We start from the raw sequence: 20,950 nt of genomic DNA on the forward strand, positions 1-20,950 counted from the left end.
ACAAAGTGACACACACAATACACCACATGATTTTTTTTTTATACCTTTAATTTTCTTTGAACCTAGGCGAAGCACATTTGAGCATCAGCGTACAACTTTTCTCTAGACAAAATGTTCAACTCAACACAAACCATTGCACAGTTTAAGAATAATATAGTGAAATCATACAGCTTTAGAAGAGAATCTATAACCACAAAATAAAATATCCACAAAAGGGGAGCCTACGGTACGTGGGGGGACAGTCACAACTCCCATACATTCCTTTTAGAGGGTCCTGCCTGAGCACTGGGCAGGTTCACAACAGCAAAGTGGCACTGTGTTGATTAAAAATGGCACAGAGGTTTTTCCTGGGTGCCAAAACGAAAAACAATCAGTTTTTTTCTAATAATACTATGCTCGTCTCTTAGGTTCTGCCTCCCTGTGAGCAAATCTTAACTTTAGGGATACTGGAATGTATCAGCAATGTAACAGCAATAACAAAGGGGTCAAACCTTTCTGCTCAGATGCAGCATCAGTGTTAAGCTCGACCGGCCAACCACAGGAGCGCCAGCTCTCTCTAGTGGCCTTCTGGAATACCAGAGAAATGGCAGTACAGAGCTGCAGGGGCTACAACCTCAGACATCTAACCCGCCCAGGAAATATACCTACGAATGCAGAGACACCCAGTCTGTATGTTAATCTCCAGAAACTTCCTGTCGACTCAAAGGGAGACAATGCAACGCAGTGCTACGGGTGTCTGCGTTGCCTTAACGTGCACTGTGACACAGAAGTTGACACACGACAGCTACCGGGGAAGAGCCTAGAAAACACCCAACTGCACTAAAGTCACGGCAAGAAAAGAGAGAAGACGCTTCTCCGCCATGTCATCACTCCCTCTCCTATATGGCAATAATACTTTAAATATTCCTCTAACCGAAAATACTAAAGAACACCCAACATGTCTCTAAACATCATCTTAAATGTACAATATAGTAACTTTGAAAAGATTTGATTTGATTACAGTAAATAAAATAAATACTTTGAGAAAGATAGAGTTTAGCATAAGACTGATCGGACAAGTCGAAACCAAAGACGTGAAGGAAATGGCAACAGAAGTACAAATGGAGTAACAATCAATTGCGGGGAAAATCTGAAAATCCTATAAAATTGATTGCCATTATGAAGCAACACCAAAACCAGCAGTCAAGTCCTTTGCTTAAAAATATATTTTTGTTTTTGAGGGGGATGGTGAAAGGAGATTTTGAGGTGGCAAAGTGTTTCCAAAATGACCTGATTGATCGCACGTTTATGAGCTGCTTTATACGATTACTGACCTGGACATCCCTGCTACACTGACTACTGTGAGGATGTTCATGTTGCCGTTTCCCCCTTTTACACCAGGCACAGAAACAGGTTTGCATGGTTTACAACAACGCCTCCACAACAGAGTTCATTTGGCTTTCACTGATGAGGAGAAATCAATTATTTTCTCTGATTGGATAGAAACAAAATGTATGAACATGCACAAAGATGATGGAGGGCCTGAGGTGATTGGTTGATTAATGAGTGGTCAGCTGATTAAAGGCTAATCTTTGCTTAATCAGAGTTGGACCCACATTTTTGCTGCAATGACTCCAAGTACTTCTAAAGAGCAACAAGCTAGAAGTGTGTAATATTGTCTTCACTTTAACGAATAGAAGCATTTGGGAATCGTTTGAAGAAAAGAAGTGACATTTACCCTTTTCTAAACATTACCAACAGGTAAATCTTGCTGCAGTCTTCTAACGCAACTAAATCTGCTCTCCACCTGTTGATTGCTGTCAGTTAGACCTTATTCAGTCTCAAGTTTAAATAGAAGCACCAGCTCAGTCACTTAATATAATCAAAAATGATAAAAATGTGTTGAAACCAATAATAATTAGTAGAGCAGGTTGCTTTTAAAAAGGAGTCGTCCAGCAATACTTTAGTACAGTTTGGCGACTGGCAAGAGACAGATTAAAAGAAGGATCATCAAAGATATCGCATCAGAGGCCGACATATGGGTTTAATACTTCACATGATGCAACATGATCACATTTTTCATTAGCTTCTCTCTGGCTCTTAAATGTTTTTAGTAACACAAGCTTATCTCCACGCTTAGGTCATCATCAAGGTTATTTTTCAATTTTCTCAGACTTAAAGCGACCGCCTCCACCACCACAGAAGACATTATACAACTGATTATTACCAACTGTGACAAGTAAACTTTTCGCAATCTGAAATATCGGTCCCCTTAAACAGATGGTAACATGATTTAAGATAGAAATGAAGTCAACACTGTGTAGAATCTTCAGCTTTTATGTTTTATCATCAAGTCAAACAAACACCAGTGCTATAAATGTCACAGAATCCTGCTGAAAAACCTCTTGAACCCATCACCAATTCCAACCTGAGCATCAGCTGTGCGATATCACAACTTCTGGCACACATGCAGGCCGAACTGAGCAGTGATAGTCATAGAATCTGGATTTCTGCTATTGCCAGCGTAGACACCATCATTGTGCCTTTCTTTTACTGTCAAAGCCGTAACACAACAATCCCACCACCTAACTGGGCACATGTGAAACCTTTCACAGCTCCTCGTTACATTAAGAAAAGTCTTAGGTAACCTTTCTGCTTTATCCAGGAAACATCAACCAGGTGAAGGGAGCTCACTATTATTCCAAGAGGGTTGCTGGTGTGTGTTGCACTGACCTTTAAGAGACATCTTTTGATTCATAATAAAACACAACTATGCCCGGAGCACTGCTGACTGCTCCTTACAGCACAAAACCGACAAGAACCGACCCGCTCATGGACTGGATTCTGTATTTGTAAGATGCACTGATGCTGTCAAACATTTCAGGGTATCTTAGCCGTTCATCTGAGGATATTACTGCGTTACAATAAGAGATATAATGATGTCAGTGTTTTGGATGAGCAAGAGAGGCAGTGAAATGGTGAACGGCAGTGAGAACACAGGAAAGGACATACACACACAACCACACACACACGCAGACATATATGCACAAGGCAGATGAAAGGTGAATTCAATCTGAATAAAACAGACACGACATTAAGATATAATAGAACATACCAAATATAAAAACCATCTATGTATAAATAGAAACAATCACAATAAAGAAAATTAAAACTTAAATTTGGCGAGGGGGGTGTAGCAGGGATACAGTGAGTAACTGGGTTGAGAGCAGTGCATTAAAAACAAAAAAGTACAAGAAAATATTAACACACATTAAAAGGTATATAGAGGTTATCCTGTATACAGGTAGAAATGTACAGCTGACCAACAGTTTTGTTCAACAGTGTGAATAGATATAAGTCGGCTATAATGGAAATGTGTAACAGTACAGTAATTCACAAACTCAACCCGAAACACTTGTGTCAGAAACAGAACTCACAGACAAACATGCTCCACTCTCACACCCAAATGAAAATGGAATGACCCAAGGCTGTGGTTTTTTGTTGTTCGTTTTCTTCCCCCCCCACCCCCCTCGGATGTGTTCTCGCTCACACAAAGCACTGTGAGTCTCCCAGAGCTCTGGGGGCTGCTCAGGGCCCTCGGGTGCTGCCCTCCTCTCTGGTCTCCCTCTCAGGGCGAGCAGGTGCGGGTGGCTCTAGGCGGCGGCCTCTTCCAGCGCAGGCAGCAGGCCCTTCTCTGTCAGGTGAGCCTTCAGGGAGTTGAAGATGTGGAGCTGCTGGTCTACGCGGAGGGCCAGGAGCTGCTGGATGACCTTGGTGGGGTTGGGACCCCTGAGAGGAGGGAGAAAATAACTGATCACACATCCTTTGTTCAAAGTGAATTTTTGTTTCACTGTCTAGAAAAAAAATAAAATATCAAGGACCACTTAACTGCTAATTTCACAAAATACCTCGACAGTTATTATACATTACAGATGCATATTTACCTGATGAAGCTGGCAATGTAGACATTAACAAATGTGGCCATGAGGTACTGACAGTCAAACCTATCCATAATGCCTCCATGACCCGGGATAGTGTTGGCAAAATCCTGAAAGGACAAAAGACAATATTTTATATATGATTAAGCTCAACACACTATGTATTCTACACAGTGCAGACAGCTGCCCATCATCCCTACCTTGATCTTGAAGGCTCTCTTGAAGCCGCTGGCAAAGAAGCCACCAAAAGGTCCCACAATGGAGGCAAAGGTGGAGAGAGCGATGCTGTGGATCTGGAATGGATAGAGGCGCACTGTGGTCTGTAGAGACAAGGAGGCAAGTGTTAGACCAGAACACATACCAGCACATTTTTCTACACCTATACAAAGGTTCTGTATTTTATCAGGTAGGCATTGTCTGTAATATTGGATAGGATGCTACTAAAATACAGTATTCAATTGATATCTTGGATTCCTTTTATATTTTGGCTTCTTGCATACTGACATTAGTTTGAATGTGACATAGTGATGACTGACAGAGCAGGAAGAGTGCAGCTGAATCTTACCCATCCAGTGACAGACTCCAGGATGCTGGGTAGGGCGTAGTCCTGCAGCTGGAAAAGGTCAGAGGGCTCACAGTCCACCTGGAAACTATTGGAGTCGTTGTTGAATTCCACCGGACACACAAAGTAGCGGACGCCAGCCATCACATAGGAGAGCTGAGAGGAGAGCGCACATCAGTTACTCCGCAGTCACATCATCACTGGCCTTTGGCTCTTATTGTAAGAAGTCCCAGTGTGTCTGCTCTTTGTGACACACATGTTTGTATAAAGAATATTACTACATTACTCATTTGCAAATTATTACATTTAGTCTGTTATTATGTTTCACACAGCGTCCCAACTTTAATGACGTCTGGGATGTATTATAGTTCAGATATTATACTGTTACTGTATCTTGATGTTGCACACCTCAACTAAAGAGCCACCATGACAATAAACACCTAAATCACCATTTCTGAGATCCTGAGCAAAATAAACACATCTGAAACTCAGGATAGACAAATCAGGAGACAGAGAAATGTCTTAAAAGTTAACTCCAACACTTTTACACATTCAAATGTGTTTTCAGGTTGGGAAGTACCACTGCGTATGTGTTAACAGCAGTATAAAGCCTTTCTCATAAATTGCCACCGGTGATGTCACTCAGTTGCATTGTGGGTAAGCACTGAACCCCTAAAAAAATGTTGGTTTCATTATAAACTGTTTAAAATCAAATGATCAAAATCAATATAGCAGAACCTTTTTTATTCTGTTTTTTTTTGTCTTCTTCTTCCTTTTCAAAGCAAATTATTACAGTTACCCATTAATGGCAACGCAGACTTGTCAAGTGTTTGCATCTCAGCCTGATACTTTGTCGTATTTTAATATATGTGCACATGTATACTCCATATGAGAGTACGGCTACACCATCAGGGAATTTACAACAAGCCAGACAAGTTTAAAAAAGGTGTGTGGTTACAGATGCAGCAAACTTTTCTATGCTATGGAATTCATAAAGCATGCATCAAGGCCTACTCTGTACAAAATGTTGCTTAGATCATTTTCCTTGTAAACATCCTAATGAGCTGAGTAGGCAGGTGAGTAGAGGAAACGTCTGGATTGGAGGTATTTCCCTGAAACTTGAAATGATAAAATGGATACGTTAATCTGGAAAGGATGGATGAGAACTGAAAGGCTCATGGTCAACTTTGGAGGGAGTGTTCAGAACTCAAGATTAACTTGATGTGAAGATATTGTGGATGACAAAAGTTACACGTAGGGCTACTAATTCAACTAATAAATACTTTCATTAACAATCAATCGGTTTATCACGTAGTCTGTAGAATGTCAAATAACTGTGAAAGAAAATGGAGGTGGGGATCAGAATCATGAGACAAAATGTAGAATGTCCTATATAGGCATAACATTTAAATCCTGTCTTACCAGGATGCCAAACACAATGGTGGCAAAGAAGCCACCGATGAATCCCTCCCACGTCTTCTTAGGTGACAGCTGCAGAGGACACAGTCAAGGTGTGGACACCAGGTTAATACGTCAATGTGTCAACCAAAAATGGAGATGAGAATAATCTTTTACCATTGTATGGCAATTTACTAAAAACATGTGACTGTGATTTGTGAACATGTGGTGCTTGTGTTGAGGATTTTCTAAAGAATGAACAGTGAGACAACCAACCTTGATGAGAGGAGTGCGGCCAAAGAAGAAACCAAACATGTAGGCCATAATGTCGTTACAGATCACACAGGATATTGGCACAATGAACCTATTCAGACACAGAAGAGCTTTCGTAAGGGTCACAAGTGAGACTGAAAATATGTTTGATGAAACAAGGCTCATGTGGTAATTCAATGTGAAAAAATTGATTAAATTTACTGTCTAATCGTGTCTATACATCAACAGACCTGGATTAAGACATAATTAGATTTTAACTGTGGCACACACACCAGAGAGAAGGAGCCACAATTTACTGCTGATGTAGCTATCAAAAGGAGATACAGACGTGTTTACTTACCAGATCATCCCTTCAAACAGGTTGTGAATGATAAGGTGAGATTGAGTCACGACAATCAGCAGAGTCACATGTGTCCAGCCAAACTGTGGAGACAATACAAGTATGTTTACTCAAGGAGATGTTTAGGTTTGCATCGATTCCAACCTTATTGTCTCAGTTATTGCTGACAGGCCGGACATGTAGTAACAACATTTCCTGAGAAAAAAGGTTTTTGTGATGATACACCACCCAGAGATTACTCGGAATAGTGTCTGTACAGAGAAGGTGTTTTGCCAAGACGAAATCTGGAGACAACATGATATCTTTATTAAATCCACACTGTGAGTAGAAGAAGTGGGTGGAGAAGTGTCTCCTCTTTGACATTATGAGCAAACTGTACTCTGCAAGAAACAGATTTTTGCAGGAAAACTCAACTGACAGTTGGGGATGTTTGTGTATGTGTAGAAACTCTACTGACACATGAGCAAAGGTTGTCTTCCAGTATGTAAACAAAGACATCTTTAATCTGTCTGGGTGAGCTTGATGTTCACCAAATAAGCTGTAGGATAGGCTCAGGGGGCCTTAACCACAAAAGGCATGTTGTGTAACATGTCGTATGACTGGAAGATACAATTCTACGGTATTATTGGTCCTCTGGTTAATAAGGCTGCCCCCCCCAATACCTTTTCTGGAGGTTTGAAAGCTTCAAAATAAGCTATCAAACTTGCAGCCATTATTCACCTACTGTATATACTCTGCTATTACTGTATACAGGAGTCTAATGACAAACAAGGACAGAAGAGTAAGACAGAGAGGCCCAGTTCTAATCCAGCCCCTACACATTTCCCCTACTTTTAACTCCATTTGTGCATTTGTGTCCACCACATTTGGTGTCATTAAGGTGGAGTGGATTATTAAGCCCTCCAGCAGTCTACATTGGTGCAGACGTACAAACTAATCTCCTCACAGATACAGAGGCACCTCTTTTGTGTCCGGGACGGATGATACGCCACATACAGAGTTCTGTGTGGTTATTTCCTAAGGATATTCAATAAGCTGTCTAACCTAAGACAGACATCTGATAGACTAATTATGTGCAAACATAATGGAATTAGAGGTCGTATTTTTGAAGGAACATGCCAAAAAAGAAAATGACACGCATGTGGTTCTGATTCGCTTGATTTTCTGTGGACAAGGACCTGATCACATAAAAAAAGTGCAATGCAGCAAAAGAGGCATTGAGGGGAGTTTTTATTCAATTCATTATTTATCAGACACGCTTCATCTGATTTTAGAATCAGAAAAATGCAACTTTATCTTTTTCTGAGGGGAAATAGGGACACATTAAAGTCACGAGAATAGAAATGCATTCATAGAGGAATTTCTGGAAATTTAAATACAGAATAGAGAATAAAAAAATGAAATAAAAAGTACCAAATTAAATATATAACAAAATTTATAATGATATAACAAATACAAGTATGCACATTATATGTGAATGGCCCTGTTTCTGTCAGAGAAGCTGAGGGCGGAGGGGAAGGGTGTGTAGATCGGATTTGAAAAACATCAGCCACCGTCTCTGCCTCCAGAATCTCAGAAGTCAGATTCATGGAAGTGGAGGGTTAAGCACACACTCATCACAGCCTCATGCTTGCAGGACTGTTGATTTTTATGTGTGTGGGTTTTGACTTCTCAAACACCCTGGAGGAGTTCCATTTCTGTGCCTAACCCTTCCTACAAACAATGATCTTGATCAACGTTGTTTACCATGGCTCTTCGAAGCACTTGGGTCACCTCTGTTAGTTAAACGACCAACTGTTTGTCAGGACATTTCTACTGGAGCGCTCCTCTGGCCCACTTCTCCATACACTCGCCTGTATCTTAGATTCCTCATCAATAACCCAACAGCCTTGAGGCTTGAGGCCAGAAGCAGGCCGGGGGCTACTTACCATGTAGAACTGAAGGCGGTAGTGTTTCTTCACTAGGCTCAGCACGAACATGCAGAAACCTGCAACAACATGACAAATACTGTGTGAAATGATTAATAAGGGCGTAATCCGGATTCAAGTGTCTGAGGGGAGGGAGATTAATTAACTCAGAATCCTGGTCATCTTTGGTCACACACAACTAAATTTAGCTTGACCTACTTCAGACAAAAGACCAGAGTTAATGTGCAGCGAGCCTTTTGTTTCATGCAGCGCACAAGACTGAGGTGAGGTGAGGAGAAGATATGTCAGACAAAAAGGGAGAAAAGAGGCCAAAAGAGATGTAACAATGACCTTAAAACTTTTAGACTGAGCCGGACAACTCAGTTTCAACTTTGAATATAGCAGGCAACAGACATACGTTCAGGGTGCTTCCTTCCTCTCCACATCCTGTTTGGCACCAGCCCGCAGCTTAAGTAGCGCGGAATTACTAACTGACAAGCTGCAGTACAGGAAGTGGGACTTCTCCAGTTACCTAAAACTGAACACTGATCTGTTGTGTTTTGGATTCGGGCACAATGGAGCTTATAGTCAATTTGTAATGGAAGATATTCATTCAAAAACCTATGTATGGCCAGAGTTGGGTAATAGTGTTAAGAGTGGCATTGTTTTGTGGTTGCCCACATGTGACTTCCTCTCTGCTATGTTTATAAACCTGTCAGTGCAGTCGAATATTATAGTGAGCCGATACTGAACAAATGTTTCTGTGGCCCCTGGTATGGTGACAAGTGTTTGTACCTGTGAGGTAGAGGGCAAAGGAGATAAAGCGGTGGTATTTGCTGAGGATGCGGAGCGGCTCCTCCCTTTGCACCAGCGTGAAGAAGTAATCCGTCACCGTCTCACCATAGAAGAAGTAGTTCACACACAGCAGGAAGTACCTGCGGGGTGGAGGGGTGGAACAAAATGTACACATCTCACAGCTTAATGACAGCAGCAGCTAATCAGACGTTCAATACGCCTGCAGAAAAACCAGTGAGGCTGACACATTCAGTTTATCGTGGGACTCACTCAGTAATTTTTCTGGCTCACGGCATAGTGAATGTCAGGACTTTCTACCACACTATACTGTACACTACTATTGCTAATCAAACACTGCTGATACACAGACTTTTTACTGATTGGCTTAATCAATCTATAATCTATTTAGGATTTGAACAGGACAGAAAACAAACCCCAGGAAGTCTGCAACAAAATGAAACATGAGACAACACAATAAGTAAGGAGCAGAAAAGCACATTTGCTGTGTTCATGACACCTTCATAAAATGTGTGAAATTGTCTGTGTGTGTGTGTGAGAGATTGTGTTTTGTCTCTGCCCTCACCAGCTCAATGTCCTGAACCAGGGCAGGTGGTAGGAGTGATACACACTGTACCCGATGGTGATGATTTCATGGAAGCACTTAATCTGAACACAGAGGACCTGCACAGAGAAGCACAGCATCACCAGGGATGAAACTACACTGTGTGTGTGTGTGTGTGTGTGTGTGTGTGTGTGTGTGTGTGTGTCCTACATCCTGGTGTCCTAGTGACACAAAATGGCTGCCAGACCTACATTCAGGGAATCCCCAGATCACAGCAGCAGCATGTTCTTAGACAGCCAGGGATCTATTAACACATTCTATTACAACTCATTAAGAAAATCAAGACTTCAATATAAATTTATAAATAGTGGCTTAAACATTTTTTCAGTTTTACTACACAAGTAATTTGCCCATCGGTGTTCCACTCCAATGAAGCCACACAAAAAAAACAAAAACACATAATTTCACATTTTCTCTTAGGAAACAGACTCCGGAGGTGTCTAAGCTTTTGCACAGATCCATCAGCATAGTTAGCACTCACAATCATCATAAGCACCATGGGGCCCAGGTAGATGATGAAGAAGAAAAAGGAGATCATGGCGAGTGTAAGGATGCCTCGTACCCACCAGTTCTTCCATCTGAGGGAAACACACACACACACACACGCACACGCGCACACACACACACACGCACACTTAAGTTTTCAGTCCTGTCAAAACTGAACAAAACACTGAGCTTAATGAACAACAAATGAAAATTAAGTGAGATTTGGTTTTGCTCATATGTGTGCTGATACTTTATAGCTATACAGTATGCACTGTGTTAAAACAGTAGTGTAATTGCATCTCATATAGGGAAGATCCTGTGTTTGTTGTCAATAATGTGTCTGGCTGGTATAAGGGTTCAGCGCTTCAAAGATTCATAGCTACTGTTCAAGGAAAACTATGGAGGATGGATTCCTTTGTATGAATTATGTACCCTTCACATACGTAGCTCTATTCTGAACAATGGAGTGACTCATAGAATAACTCACATAAAAAGTGTTAATCTTATTTTTAGATTCCATGCTGGCCACCATCTCTTCAGGGGAAGTTTATTAAGCAACATCCTGCTTTACAGTCATTGTAAAGACAGCTTTCATTCACCCAGACAAAACTTGTCCTTGAAAGTGACGGTACCTTGAGGAGAGTCCAGATAGGGCCTTGTTGAGAACCTCTGGGGTGTCATCAGGAGGAACCGGCACCTCTGGGACCCCTGAATCCACCTTGGACTCGCTGTCTGACACCCCATCTTTTTCCACCTTCAGCTCACTGTCTGAACCCTGATAACCAAAAAGAGAGGAGAGAAATGAGAGACTGTATCAGAAAATATACATTGCTATGGTGACAGGAAAACAGGTTACAGGCTCTTGTTTAGTTATATTTGCCTGTGCAGCTAAAGGAATGCAAAAGCAGCACTTTTACATCATAATCTAATCAATAAAACTAAACGTTAACTCTATTCATATGACAACTGGCACAGGGATGGTCTCAAACACAATCACATGATATGGTAACTAGGTTAGATGGCTTTTGGTAGTTTTTTGCCCTTTAGAGCATGGACAAACAACACTTCTTGCACCATTTCCCCACAGCACTGTAATACATCAACAACATGTCGACTCACTCAGCTGAGAACCTTCCTCACAATACATTTCTCATCATTTCACATAACCATATTAGGAAACTACTCCCTAAGCTAGATACACTAATTCATCATCATATACATGCGAGTCAAACAGTGTCAGCGTAGAAGTAGAGATTAGAAGTAATGCAGGAAGAAGCAGCCACTAACCCTTGTTTTTAGAAACACTGGGATGTCAGTTAGTGCACTAAGTGAGCAGTAATCTTATTTTAGGATTAGTATTATCATAATGTATATAGTAATGATATAGTAATACCATTGTGTGAAATGATATTTCCTTATTTGAATTTCCTTGGAATTGTATAATCAACATTCTAAACAATAATCAACATTGTTTAGATCAAAGTTGCATAAATACAGTACCCTAGGAAACTATTAAATACCAAAACACTATAATAAAAAACACATTAATCAATTAGTACTTTAAATCATAATTTATTTCCACAGATATCTGCAACTATGAAAACTGTATCCAAAAGTTACAACAATGTCATGTTGTGACTCTTTACCTAATGGAGTAGTATAGGTGTAAGTAGATCCTCTCTAAAAGCTCAATCAAAAGCTTTGGAACAAGTGAAATATCAACAGACTGTTTTCACAGCAGACATTTTGACTTGTCAAAGCAAGAGAAGCATAGATGGAATTTATTACATTAATGGACAGCTGCATTCCATTTAGGTGAGCTAGTTCCAGGGCTCTGGTATTGTGCATGCTCACTCAGTGACATGGCTCACTGCGTCACTTAATAGAATGTAGCCCTCGTTAATGTCACTGGTCACAAATGCTTTGACTAGTCAAACTATCTGCTGTGTAAAGGTTCTGCCCTCATGCCTGTCCAGCTCCCCATTCCCACTCAGCACCTACACAGTTTATATTAATGGTGACTTATTTACTATTCAAAATTCTAGGTTGTTTTTGTGTTTTTTGTTTAAATAAGTGGTCTTCAAATTTACATAAAATGCAAACAAAGGTGTGTTTCTCTTACTCACAGCCAGCAACCACCTGATTTGTTAGCTGAAATAGCTCATGTCAGCTACAGCTAGCTAGCTAGCCAGTACATGCTGTGAGTAAGGAAATTTCTCGCCACCAGCTGCAGTTTTTCATATGCACTCAATGGTGATCTACATGCTGTATTAGATTGAGAGTGAAGCTGCATTAACCAGGTGCATTGTGGTGCCAGTTCAGAACATGTTCTTATCAACTTTCAGCACCACACAATGCTGTCCTACTGCGGTAGGTAGTAAGCTAGCTAGTTAGCCAGGCACGCTAACATTTCTTTCTTACGACAGAGCTGGGCCGACAAACATCAAGTTGAGTCACTTTTGCATTTGCATTTTTGGTTTCAGAAAAGTGAATAAAAAAAGAAAGCTCACAACCACCATCCAGCATATTCAGATGCTTGGATTCTCTTGCATCACAGCACAGTGCACATTGCTTCAGCATGTTCACCGATCCAGAACTGGACAGACTGTTTAGCAAATGGTCAAGACATCTGTACAGTCTGTATGTTACACAGTCCGCAGGTATAATTAGCTAAAATAATTTAAAACATCTGCTCTGGTAGACCACAGATGCTGTTCCGAATTGTATTAGTCCAGTCCTTTTGTAAACAAAATATGTAAACTACTGAATTCACAATATATATGTATACAAATTCTGTGTTCCAAGTATTGATATGTACTTGACCAAATATTAGTACATCAATGAACAAGCAGCAGCAGCTTCATCAGATCAGGCTGGACAGGCAGCACAAAGCAAACAGCAGCAGAACTGCCAGTGCAGGGGTGTGCGTGGGCGGTTAAACACTGCGCCAAATCATTTCCATCCATATTGTTGATTTCTCAGAACCATCTGTTTACGGACGGAGGCCTGTTCTAAACACACTGATCTCCGCCTTTCCACGGTGACAACAATCAAAGGATGGCTGTCATAAGACGGCAGCAATCACGCACAGCCACAGCTTGTCTGATGAAAACAGAGAAGTTTTTCTTCAGGTCGGTTTGTCCTTTCACTTTTTCACCCCCCCACTGACCTCTCTGCTGCCGGAGTCCAAATTAGGCCAGAGTTCTCACCACACACAGCAGATGGTCAGATTGCTGTTTCCTGACACCCGCTCAGTCTCATGCTAGGGCTTTAATAATTAGACCTTTTAACATTACTGCAGCCACTAATAACACGCCTTCATTGCCTTTTGCCTTAACAGCATACTAGTTTATGACAGTGACAGCAAACATATTGCAAAGGCAAGATGGGAACATTTAAACACGTATTAGGATTTTATCCCCCTTTCTGAAGTACGTTAAATGTGCATTATATAAACCTAATAATGTAAAATGAGCCACCTCACAGTCATGTCCAATATGCATGTAATTCTGTGCGTGAGAACCATCACTTTCAGTTTGTTAAGGCATTAAGGGTTCTTTCCCGAGTATGAAGGTACACCAATTTATTTTCTTTACAATGTTCCACATAAATTGAATACAAATTACAAAACCTGGGACTTGGTTTTTGAGAATGGCAGTGCACTGTGATTGTCCAATTCTTTAAAAGATCTATATAATTGGCAATAAAGGGAAAATAAGTCACATGCACTTCATATATCTGTAAGGTCTTTTAAAAGTAACTGAATTAGTCTGACAATAATACAGCCCTGATTCCTATGGCGCTGTGTAACACATAAGTGAAACAGAGTGCGATCATTTGCTCATCCTTCTAATCTTAAATGAGATCCTTTTATGCTAAAATGACATTTTACTAGATGGCAAATGATTTCCTTTGAGAAACACCTAGTTATCACAACATTTTTCATTATCAGCCATGAAAACATATAAATAAAGACAAAAGTATTACTACATGACATATATTGTTACAGCACAAAGAGGAATTCACAAGAATTACTCATGATAAACCTATTTTCTTCTAGCAATAATAACCAGCCATACTGATTTTTTGGCTCTTCAGAGAAATTCAACATTGATTTTGAGGATCATTATTCAACAGCTGCAACAGTCAATGTGTGCGTGTCCACCTTTGTGACAGTGTCCCTGAGGAAAGCATAGATTTGCTTACTGGCCAGCACATCTCTCTGGATAACCTGAACTCAAACTGCACATTTTCTATTAGAAACATTTTATGTATTTTATATTCAAATTATATAAAACACTGGTACAAATAATGTGTACATCCAATAGGTCAAAACCTGCCAACTGAATGCAGGAGCACGCACAAGAACACACACACAGACCCATTCTCCGCCTGCTGGTTTCTATGGAGACAGTATCCGTCATTCAGGATGCTTGAGTTAAAAATAGGCGCTCGTTTCACACAAACACTCCTCCCCTTTCATGCTTTCTGGTAGACCCGCGGCAACGGAAACAGCTAAATCTGACAGTTGTGAAAGGATGAGCACATTTACATTTGTCTTCACAGGGATCTTAGAGCTTTCAGGCAGTGAGATGCAAAAACAGGGCAGCGTTGGTTCTTCACAAATGAAAGCAACAAAGAAAAAGAGGAGGTTCGTGACTCAGGTCAGCAGCTGTGTCGTGCTGCGAGTTCATCAGCTACAGATATTTTAGAGCAACTGTTTGGAAGTGTTTTGAATAGCTGAAGACCATACGTGTGTTCAGAAGGTCCGTAAGGATGAGAACTCCCAACACTGCGTGAAGGAGCACACCATCTTTAATTAAAAGGCACCACACAGATTTTTAGCAAATGGAGGCACAGCTGGATCTTGAAGCAACTTTACTCTTCATTAAGTTTGATCAAAGTGTAACTCATTCATGAATGTGCATTTCATTTCCCATGACCAGATTCAAATCCTCAATGTCATGTCTTTTAGAGTTGCTCTTATCTAACTGATCAAGATAAAAAGGTCATAGTGGGGCCAGCACAGACTTAAAAATCCCCCCCTTTTTTTTTTTAAACAACCTTTTTTGCCGGACCTTCACACGGCATGATCTTGACATCATTAAAAGAGGATACACAAGAACAACTTTATTATATATGTATTAATAACACTGTCTCGTGGATGAGGTTGTGTGATATTTCTCATGGCTCTCCGTTACCTAAACTGCATGACTCTTGACTATTTGTCCCACATGGCCTCCACATCTGCACTTGCATCTGACCCAGCTTATCCCACAATGACTAAATCTGAGCCAGGGCTGATAATTGGTCTAACCCCAAATCATAAATGTAAAATTGCTATTAGATTACCATACTACTCCCACTTAAATGTCCATGTTTTGAGCTTTAATTCACAGACAGCTGACAAAATAAGAGTTAAATGAATTACAAAATGCTGAATTATGGGTACTCTGTATTACAAAGGAGCTCCAAATTCCATAAACCAGATCATTACAAAGAAAAAACGCCGTCCAATGTCAAGATCAGCTTGATGCTCAACACCTCCTTGAATCTGTCTCAACAGTACCTGAATAGCAGAACGCCTCATTAAATCAATTCACTGACTGCATAACCTAACAAGCACTCCACATCAGTACCTCAAAAACAACTTCATCAAATACTCTGTGCTACTGCTCTGCAACACACTGAGACCAAAAGTGAAAAAAATAAATAAATGTCATATTAAGATAAAGTCACGGCACGTGTTGGGTTCCCTGCTAAACTAGCATTTCTTTAATTACCACCGTTCAGTCATCGTGTCTCTCTGTCCTAGATAGCCTCAAATCAATCACCACGCCCCTTTCTTGGCACCGACTACTTACTGGGGACCAACTTTACATTCATGTTGACATCAGAGACATTATGTTTATTTCCCTTCAGACTAAACATGGGGGTAATATAACAGAGACATCTGGCTGGACATTAATATGCCTGAGGCAGTCAGACAAGCCCAAGCTAATGTTTGCTAATGTTGTTACACTGGCGGGGACGACGTGAGCGAACCTCGCCGTTTAGCGGCAGACATGCTAAAGTAAACATTTGACCTTAGCTGACGCTGATGGAAAATGACGTGTTGACAATATAATAACAGTGTTCGTCGTTATTAGATGATGCGAATGGCGCTTTGTCGCGTTTTCGTAGCCCTGATACGAGCCCGGGTATGGGGCTAGCGGCAACAAAACGCTTCACCAAACATCAGTCAAATGTTTTTCCACTTTACTGTTGCTTTGCTGAGCATTAAATAAACCCACCAGTTCACAAATAAATCTATGTTTTTACTTCATAAAAAGAGGCGTTCTCTAATTCGGCATATATCCGACAAAGACAGAAATGTTTATTTCAGTAACATTTTATCTTCTATATTTGGTTTGCCTCTTGTTTTCACGACGAAAGCACACCCAGGAAGACCGTGCGTAGCGTCAGCCAATCAAGTCTAAAATAAGAGCAGTTTGGCGGATGATTTGTACGGCGCATTTCACTCATTTTTAACAGCTTTTAAGACAGGGCTGTGATTCTGCTAAGTAAGCGACCACACGCAGATAGAAATGCCGATAAAATACCGATGTAACCGATTTTGACGTGTTTTTTTCTAAAGCTGCACGAAACACAAGATAGTGCATTTGAACAGTGAAACAGCGAGCTGGCTAGCTAGCGTTAGCATCAGTTCTAAAGATGGTGGTGGCCACCGTTACCTTGTCCTCTGACGGCTGCTGCTGTAACGTCGGGTCGGTGTCTTTGGCTGCACGGTGCCTCAGCTCTGTCATCTTAGCAGATCGAAGCCCAGCGACGACAGCGACGGTCCTGTGGCTCCGAGACACTCGTTATTATGTCTGACAGATCTCCTGCTAAGCTTCAGGCTAGATCTTGCACTGTAACACTTTTCACCAGAAGAACCCCATCGGTGTCAAGTCCGCCCGAGTAAAAGATGAAAATAACTTCCGCTTTTCAAAATAAAGTCCACATTGATTACACGTGGGCGTAAAGATACTACTATCAGTACACCACATAAACAAACCAAATAAAAGTGGGATAACGACTGTATATCTCAGACTTAACCCGTAGTAAGTGATGTATTTTAATTCAAAAGCAGATGATACTGATCTGTGTACCCGAACAAGTATCTAACTCAGTACTGATGGGTGAATGTTAAGTAAATCTTGAACAGAAATTGATAGAAAAAGAAGAAGAAAATTATGGATGCAGTGAACTAGCAACATAGATTGCTATGGCAAACTCAGGATTTTCAACTTATCCAGCAAAACAAAGATGTAACATAACATACATGTCACATATATGTCTTTTTCAACTTACCTTCAACTTCTCAACTATGTCACGTTTAGTTCCCCTCTTATAATATATACTATTAATCTAGCAATCTACTCTCCTGCATATTCTTGTTCCAGGTGAGCTCCTGCAGCTGGACCAGTTAGGTTTAGTTCTAGTTCCTGCATTCCAATTCCAAATCTACCATACTATTTACTATGCCAGAGATAGACTGTGTATGTCCCATTAATCCATTACTATGTGAAATGTAGTATGCCAAAAACAGCAGGATTTCCTACTACATCTAGTCACATTCAGCAGTATGAAAGTCCTAATGCTTTCTATTCTGGCTTCACAGTGGGAGACATGTCAAGTTGTATCTTGCAAATATTAACAAAGCAGAGAGAGCACAAATGTTTGACAGCCCACTGTCGGAAAAGCAGATGAAGCACATTTAAGTGTTGGTGTTGTGATCATTGTATTCAAAATGTTTTGCCAGGGCTGCGACTAATATAAGAGCAGGGGGGTCAGAGTTCATGGTGCATTGTCATGACAAACTCCCAATTGTATGCATACTGCATGCAACAGTATGTACTTTGTAAGGGAAGCTGCAGTGCATACTAAAAATATGTGATTTGGAAAGAGCCCCCAGAATCTAACACACAATAGATGACTGAATGAAAAGTAAATCTTGAGCAGAAATTGAGAGAAAGAGTAAACCAACACTGGATGCAGTGAATTAGCAACATAGATTATAAAGGGAAACTCAGGATTTCTAATGTATTTAATTTATTCACAAAATGCAAAATTATTTTTAAAATGTTACTGTCAAAACAAAGAAGCTTTCATTAAAGTTTTCATCTTTTTGACTAATTACAGACAGTAAAAGATTTTAAAATGCCCCTGAAATTACCATCACAAATGTTCATGTTTCATTCCTCTATTAGAATATTTTGTAAACCTGGCAATCTACTTTCCAGTCTACTTCCAGCTGAGCTCTTGCAGCCGAAGCAATTGTGAACGTAACTGGGAAGGTGAGCAGTTCATACTGGAAGCTGACATGCAAAGACGGAGGGTATGGTAAAGTAGGCCTTAATGTCAGAAAGAAGGTATTATTTTGAAGGTATTGTCGCTCATATTTAGCTGCATTCTGGCCAACTTGATGCTGCTATCAGATTCCCATGATGTCATGGGAGGTGTGGTGGGCTATATTCAAGACGAATACTGTGTGGTGTGTTTAAGTGCTACAACTGAGGGCAATCCGAAAACTTAACAGATGTAGCTCTAGTTATTATGTTGTGTAGCCCATTCATTCATTACAGTTCACAACAGTGTCTCCCTTCTGATCCAGCTGTGGCTCATTGGGGCCTTTTGATATTTCACTATCGCTCTGACGCACACATTTTGTCACTCATCATCTCACTCACTCACTGTAAATATGATGGTTGTGTGTACTTTTCTATTAACCTCACCGACTACAATACAAGTTACACTCTCTCACACCTTCAGACAAAAATGCTTCCTTCTCTTCAGGACTTACAAAAACATTGTTGAAAAAAGAAATCTCGGTATACTTAGAAGACCATTAATTAGACAAGTGTATGGCATTATCAGTTTAATGTAGGCTAATGTCTGTAATGTCTGCCAGTCAGGATTATCTGAAGGAGCTCCTGCTTGTAAACCTAAGTGTAATATGCACCTTTAACACCAAGTGGCAGCAAAAGCTCACTGTAATCTGTGTGTGTGTGTGTGTGTGTGTGTGTGTGTGTGTGTGTGTGTGTGTGTGTGTGTGTGTGTGTGTGTGTGTGTGTGTGTGTGTGTGTGTCAGCTCTGTGGCCTGACAGCAGCCAGCGTTATAAATACTTAATGGCCTACCACTGTTGCAGCAGAAGCGAAAGGGGGGTGAGCATTGCAGCCGAAATACAACAGTTCAATTGGATGTGACATCACGTGTTCACTTTGTCTGCAGCTGGTCATGAATGGTACTAACAGGGCCGGATACCCGGAACGAGCAGCAACGAAAAAGGAACAGGCTTGTTTGAGGGTGATGAAGGTGACGGTTCTCTGCATTACCCCAAAAAAGCCAACTAGATAATCTGGGACTAATCTTAAGGTCTCAAGTAGTTAGGTAGTTTAATTTGAGTGGTTAAGTAGTTAAAAATATTCTTATTTGATTGCCCAACTGTCCCTCCTCTCTGTGCAATACATTGCTAATATCACCTGTGGTGAACACAGCTGGTGCATGGTGACTCATGACTCTCCAGTTCTTTGCAGCATCACAGAGAAGAGATGAAATCAAACAGTGAAGGTGGTACTCATCTTTGTCTGCGGCTTGTTTTTTTATTCTCGATTTTAGCTTTTTAAAACGTTGCAACGTTTTTTGGGGGCGGGGGGGTTGCTTCTTTTTTGATACCTTGTCTTAAACATGTCTTATGTAAAGCACTTTGGCATGCACTGCTGTATGTTGCTACAGCCTACAGATAACATGCCATGAACACCATGAAAAAAGCACCTTTTATTTTCTTCCCATTTCAGTTGTTTTCATTGAATTCTCCTACAGAACATATGGCATTAGGCAAAATATTAGTCAGTGCCAGTGATGTCTCACTTGACGCACTCATTCAGTCTCCATTATTCCTCTGTTGTCCCCCTCAATTGATTCCTGTTGGAGTGATTAACTGCTTGAGAGAATATTTGTCAGTATTGCTGCCATTTTTGAAAGATTAAATGAATGTTGTTGCATAAAATGAGTTACCACTGAATAGTGAATTTAATGTCTGAAAGGCACCCTCAATTTATCCGTCTGTTGGTATTCTGTTGTTTAGTAACTGGCTTTGCTGCCATTGTGCTCCTGCAGATTAGGTTTAAAACATGTTGTCTGCTTTTGTCTTCTTTATTTCAATGATATTTGATTTATCACTTCACCACCTTTACTACAAAGTTATCTGTAAACATACTGACATCTGCAATCATTTACGTGGGTGCAGCATCAGAAATACATCTATTCGAATGAATATACGGTGCCGTTTTTGATTGTGTGCTTGTTTGCTGTCCGTCCTTGAGGCTTTAAAATTTCAGAAATGGAAAAAACTGAGCCGTGACGCAGCACTTCTTTTACAGCAGGAATGTAAGAACACAGGGGTAAAGGCTGAGAGACAATATCACGACAGGAGTACCCCACCACACACTCATAAGGATTATGACTGCAGTGGTTCTGTCTTCATTCTGTGGGGGGGGCACTTCATCCTTGCTGCAGTGTGGTGGCTCGGACGTTGCTGCGCAGCCGACCGCACATGTCCACTGACACAGTGTAGAGACCCGTCATGGTGTAACTGTCCCACCCCC

General features: G+C 40.7%; 1 protein-coding gene across 1 annotated transcript; it reads right to left on the reverse strand.

Annotated features, from left to right (window-relative positions):
- Positions 1–30: 30 nt before the first annotated feature.
- Positions 31–17,265, reverse strand: cds2 (CDP-diacylglycerol synthase (phosphatidate cytidylyltransferase) 2). The gene is made up of 13 exons (XM_037098244.1): positions 17,035–17,265; positions 10,933–11,075; positions 10,296–10,392; positions 9,776–9,873; positions 9,193–9,332; positions 8,419–8,477; positions 6,491–6,573; positions 6,154–6,241; positions 5,902–5,970; positions 4,483–4,635; positions 4,118–4,237; positions 3,924–4,027; positions 31–3,768 (listed from the first exon to the last, which is right to left on the reverse strand). The coding sequence occupies exons 1-13, from the start codon at positions 17,104–17,106 to the stop codon at positions 3,633–3,635; spliced, it is 1,362 nt and encodes a 453-aa protein (XP_036954139.1). The 5' UTR covers positions 17,107–17,265; the 3' UTR covers positions 31–3,632.
- Between the last annotated feature and the right edge of the window lie 3,685 nt (positions 17,266–20,950).

The sequence above is a fragment of the Acanthopagrus latus genome, chromosome 5, assembly GCF_904848185.1.
Source record: "Acanthopagrus latus isolate v.2019 chromosome 5, fAcaLat1.1, whole genome shotgun sequence".
In the NCBI taxonomy this organism is placed as follows: Eukaryota; Metazoa; Chordata; class Actinopteri; order Spariformes; family Sparidae; genus Acanthopagrus; species Acanthopagrus latus.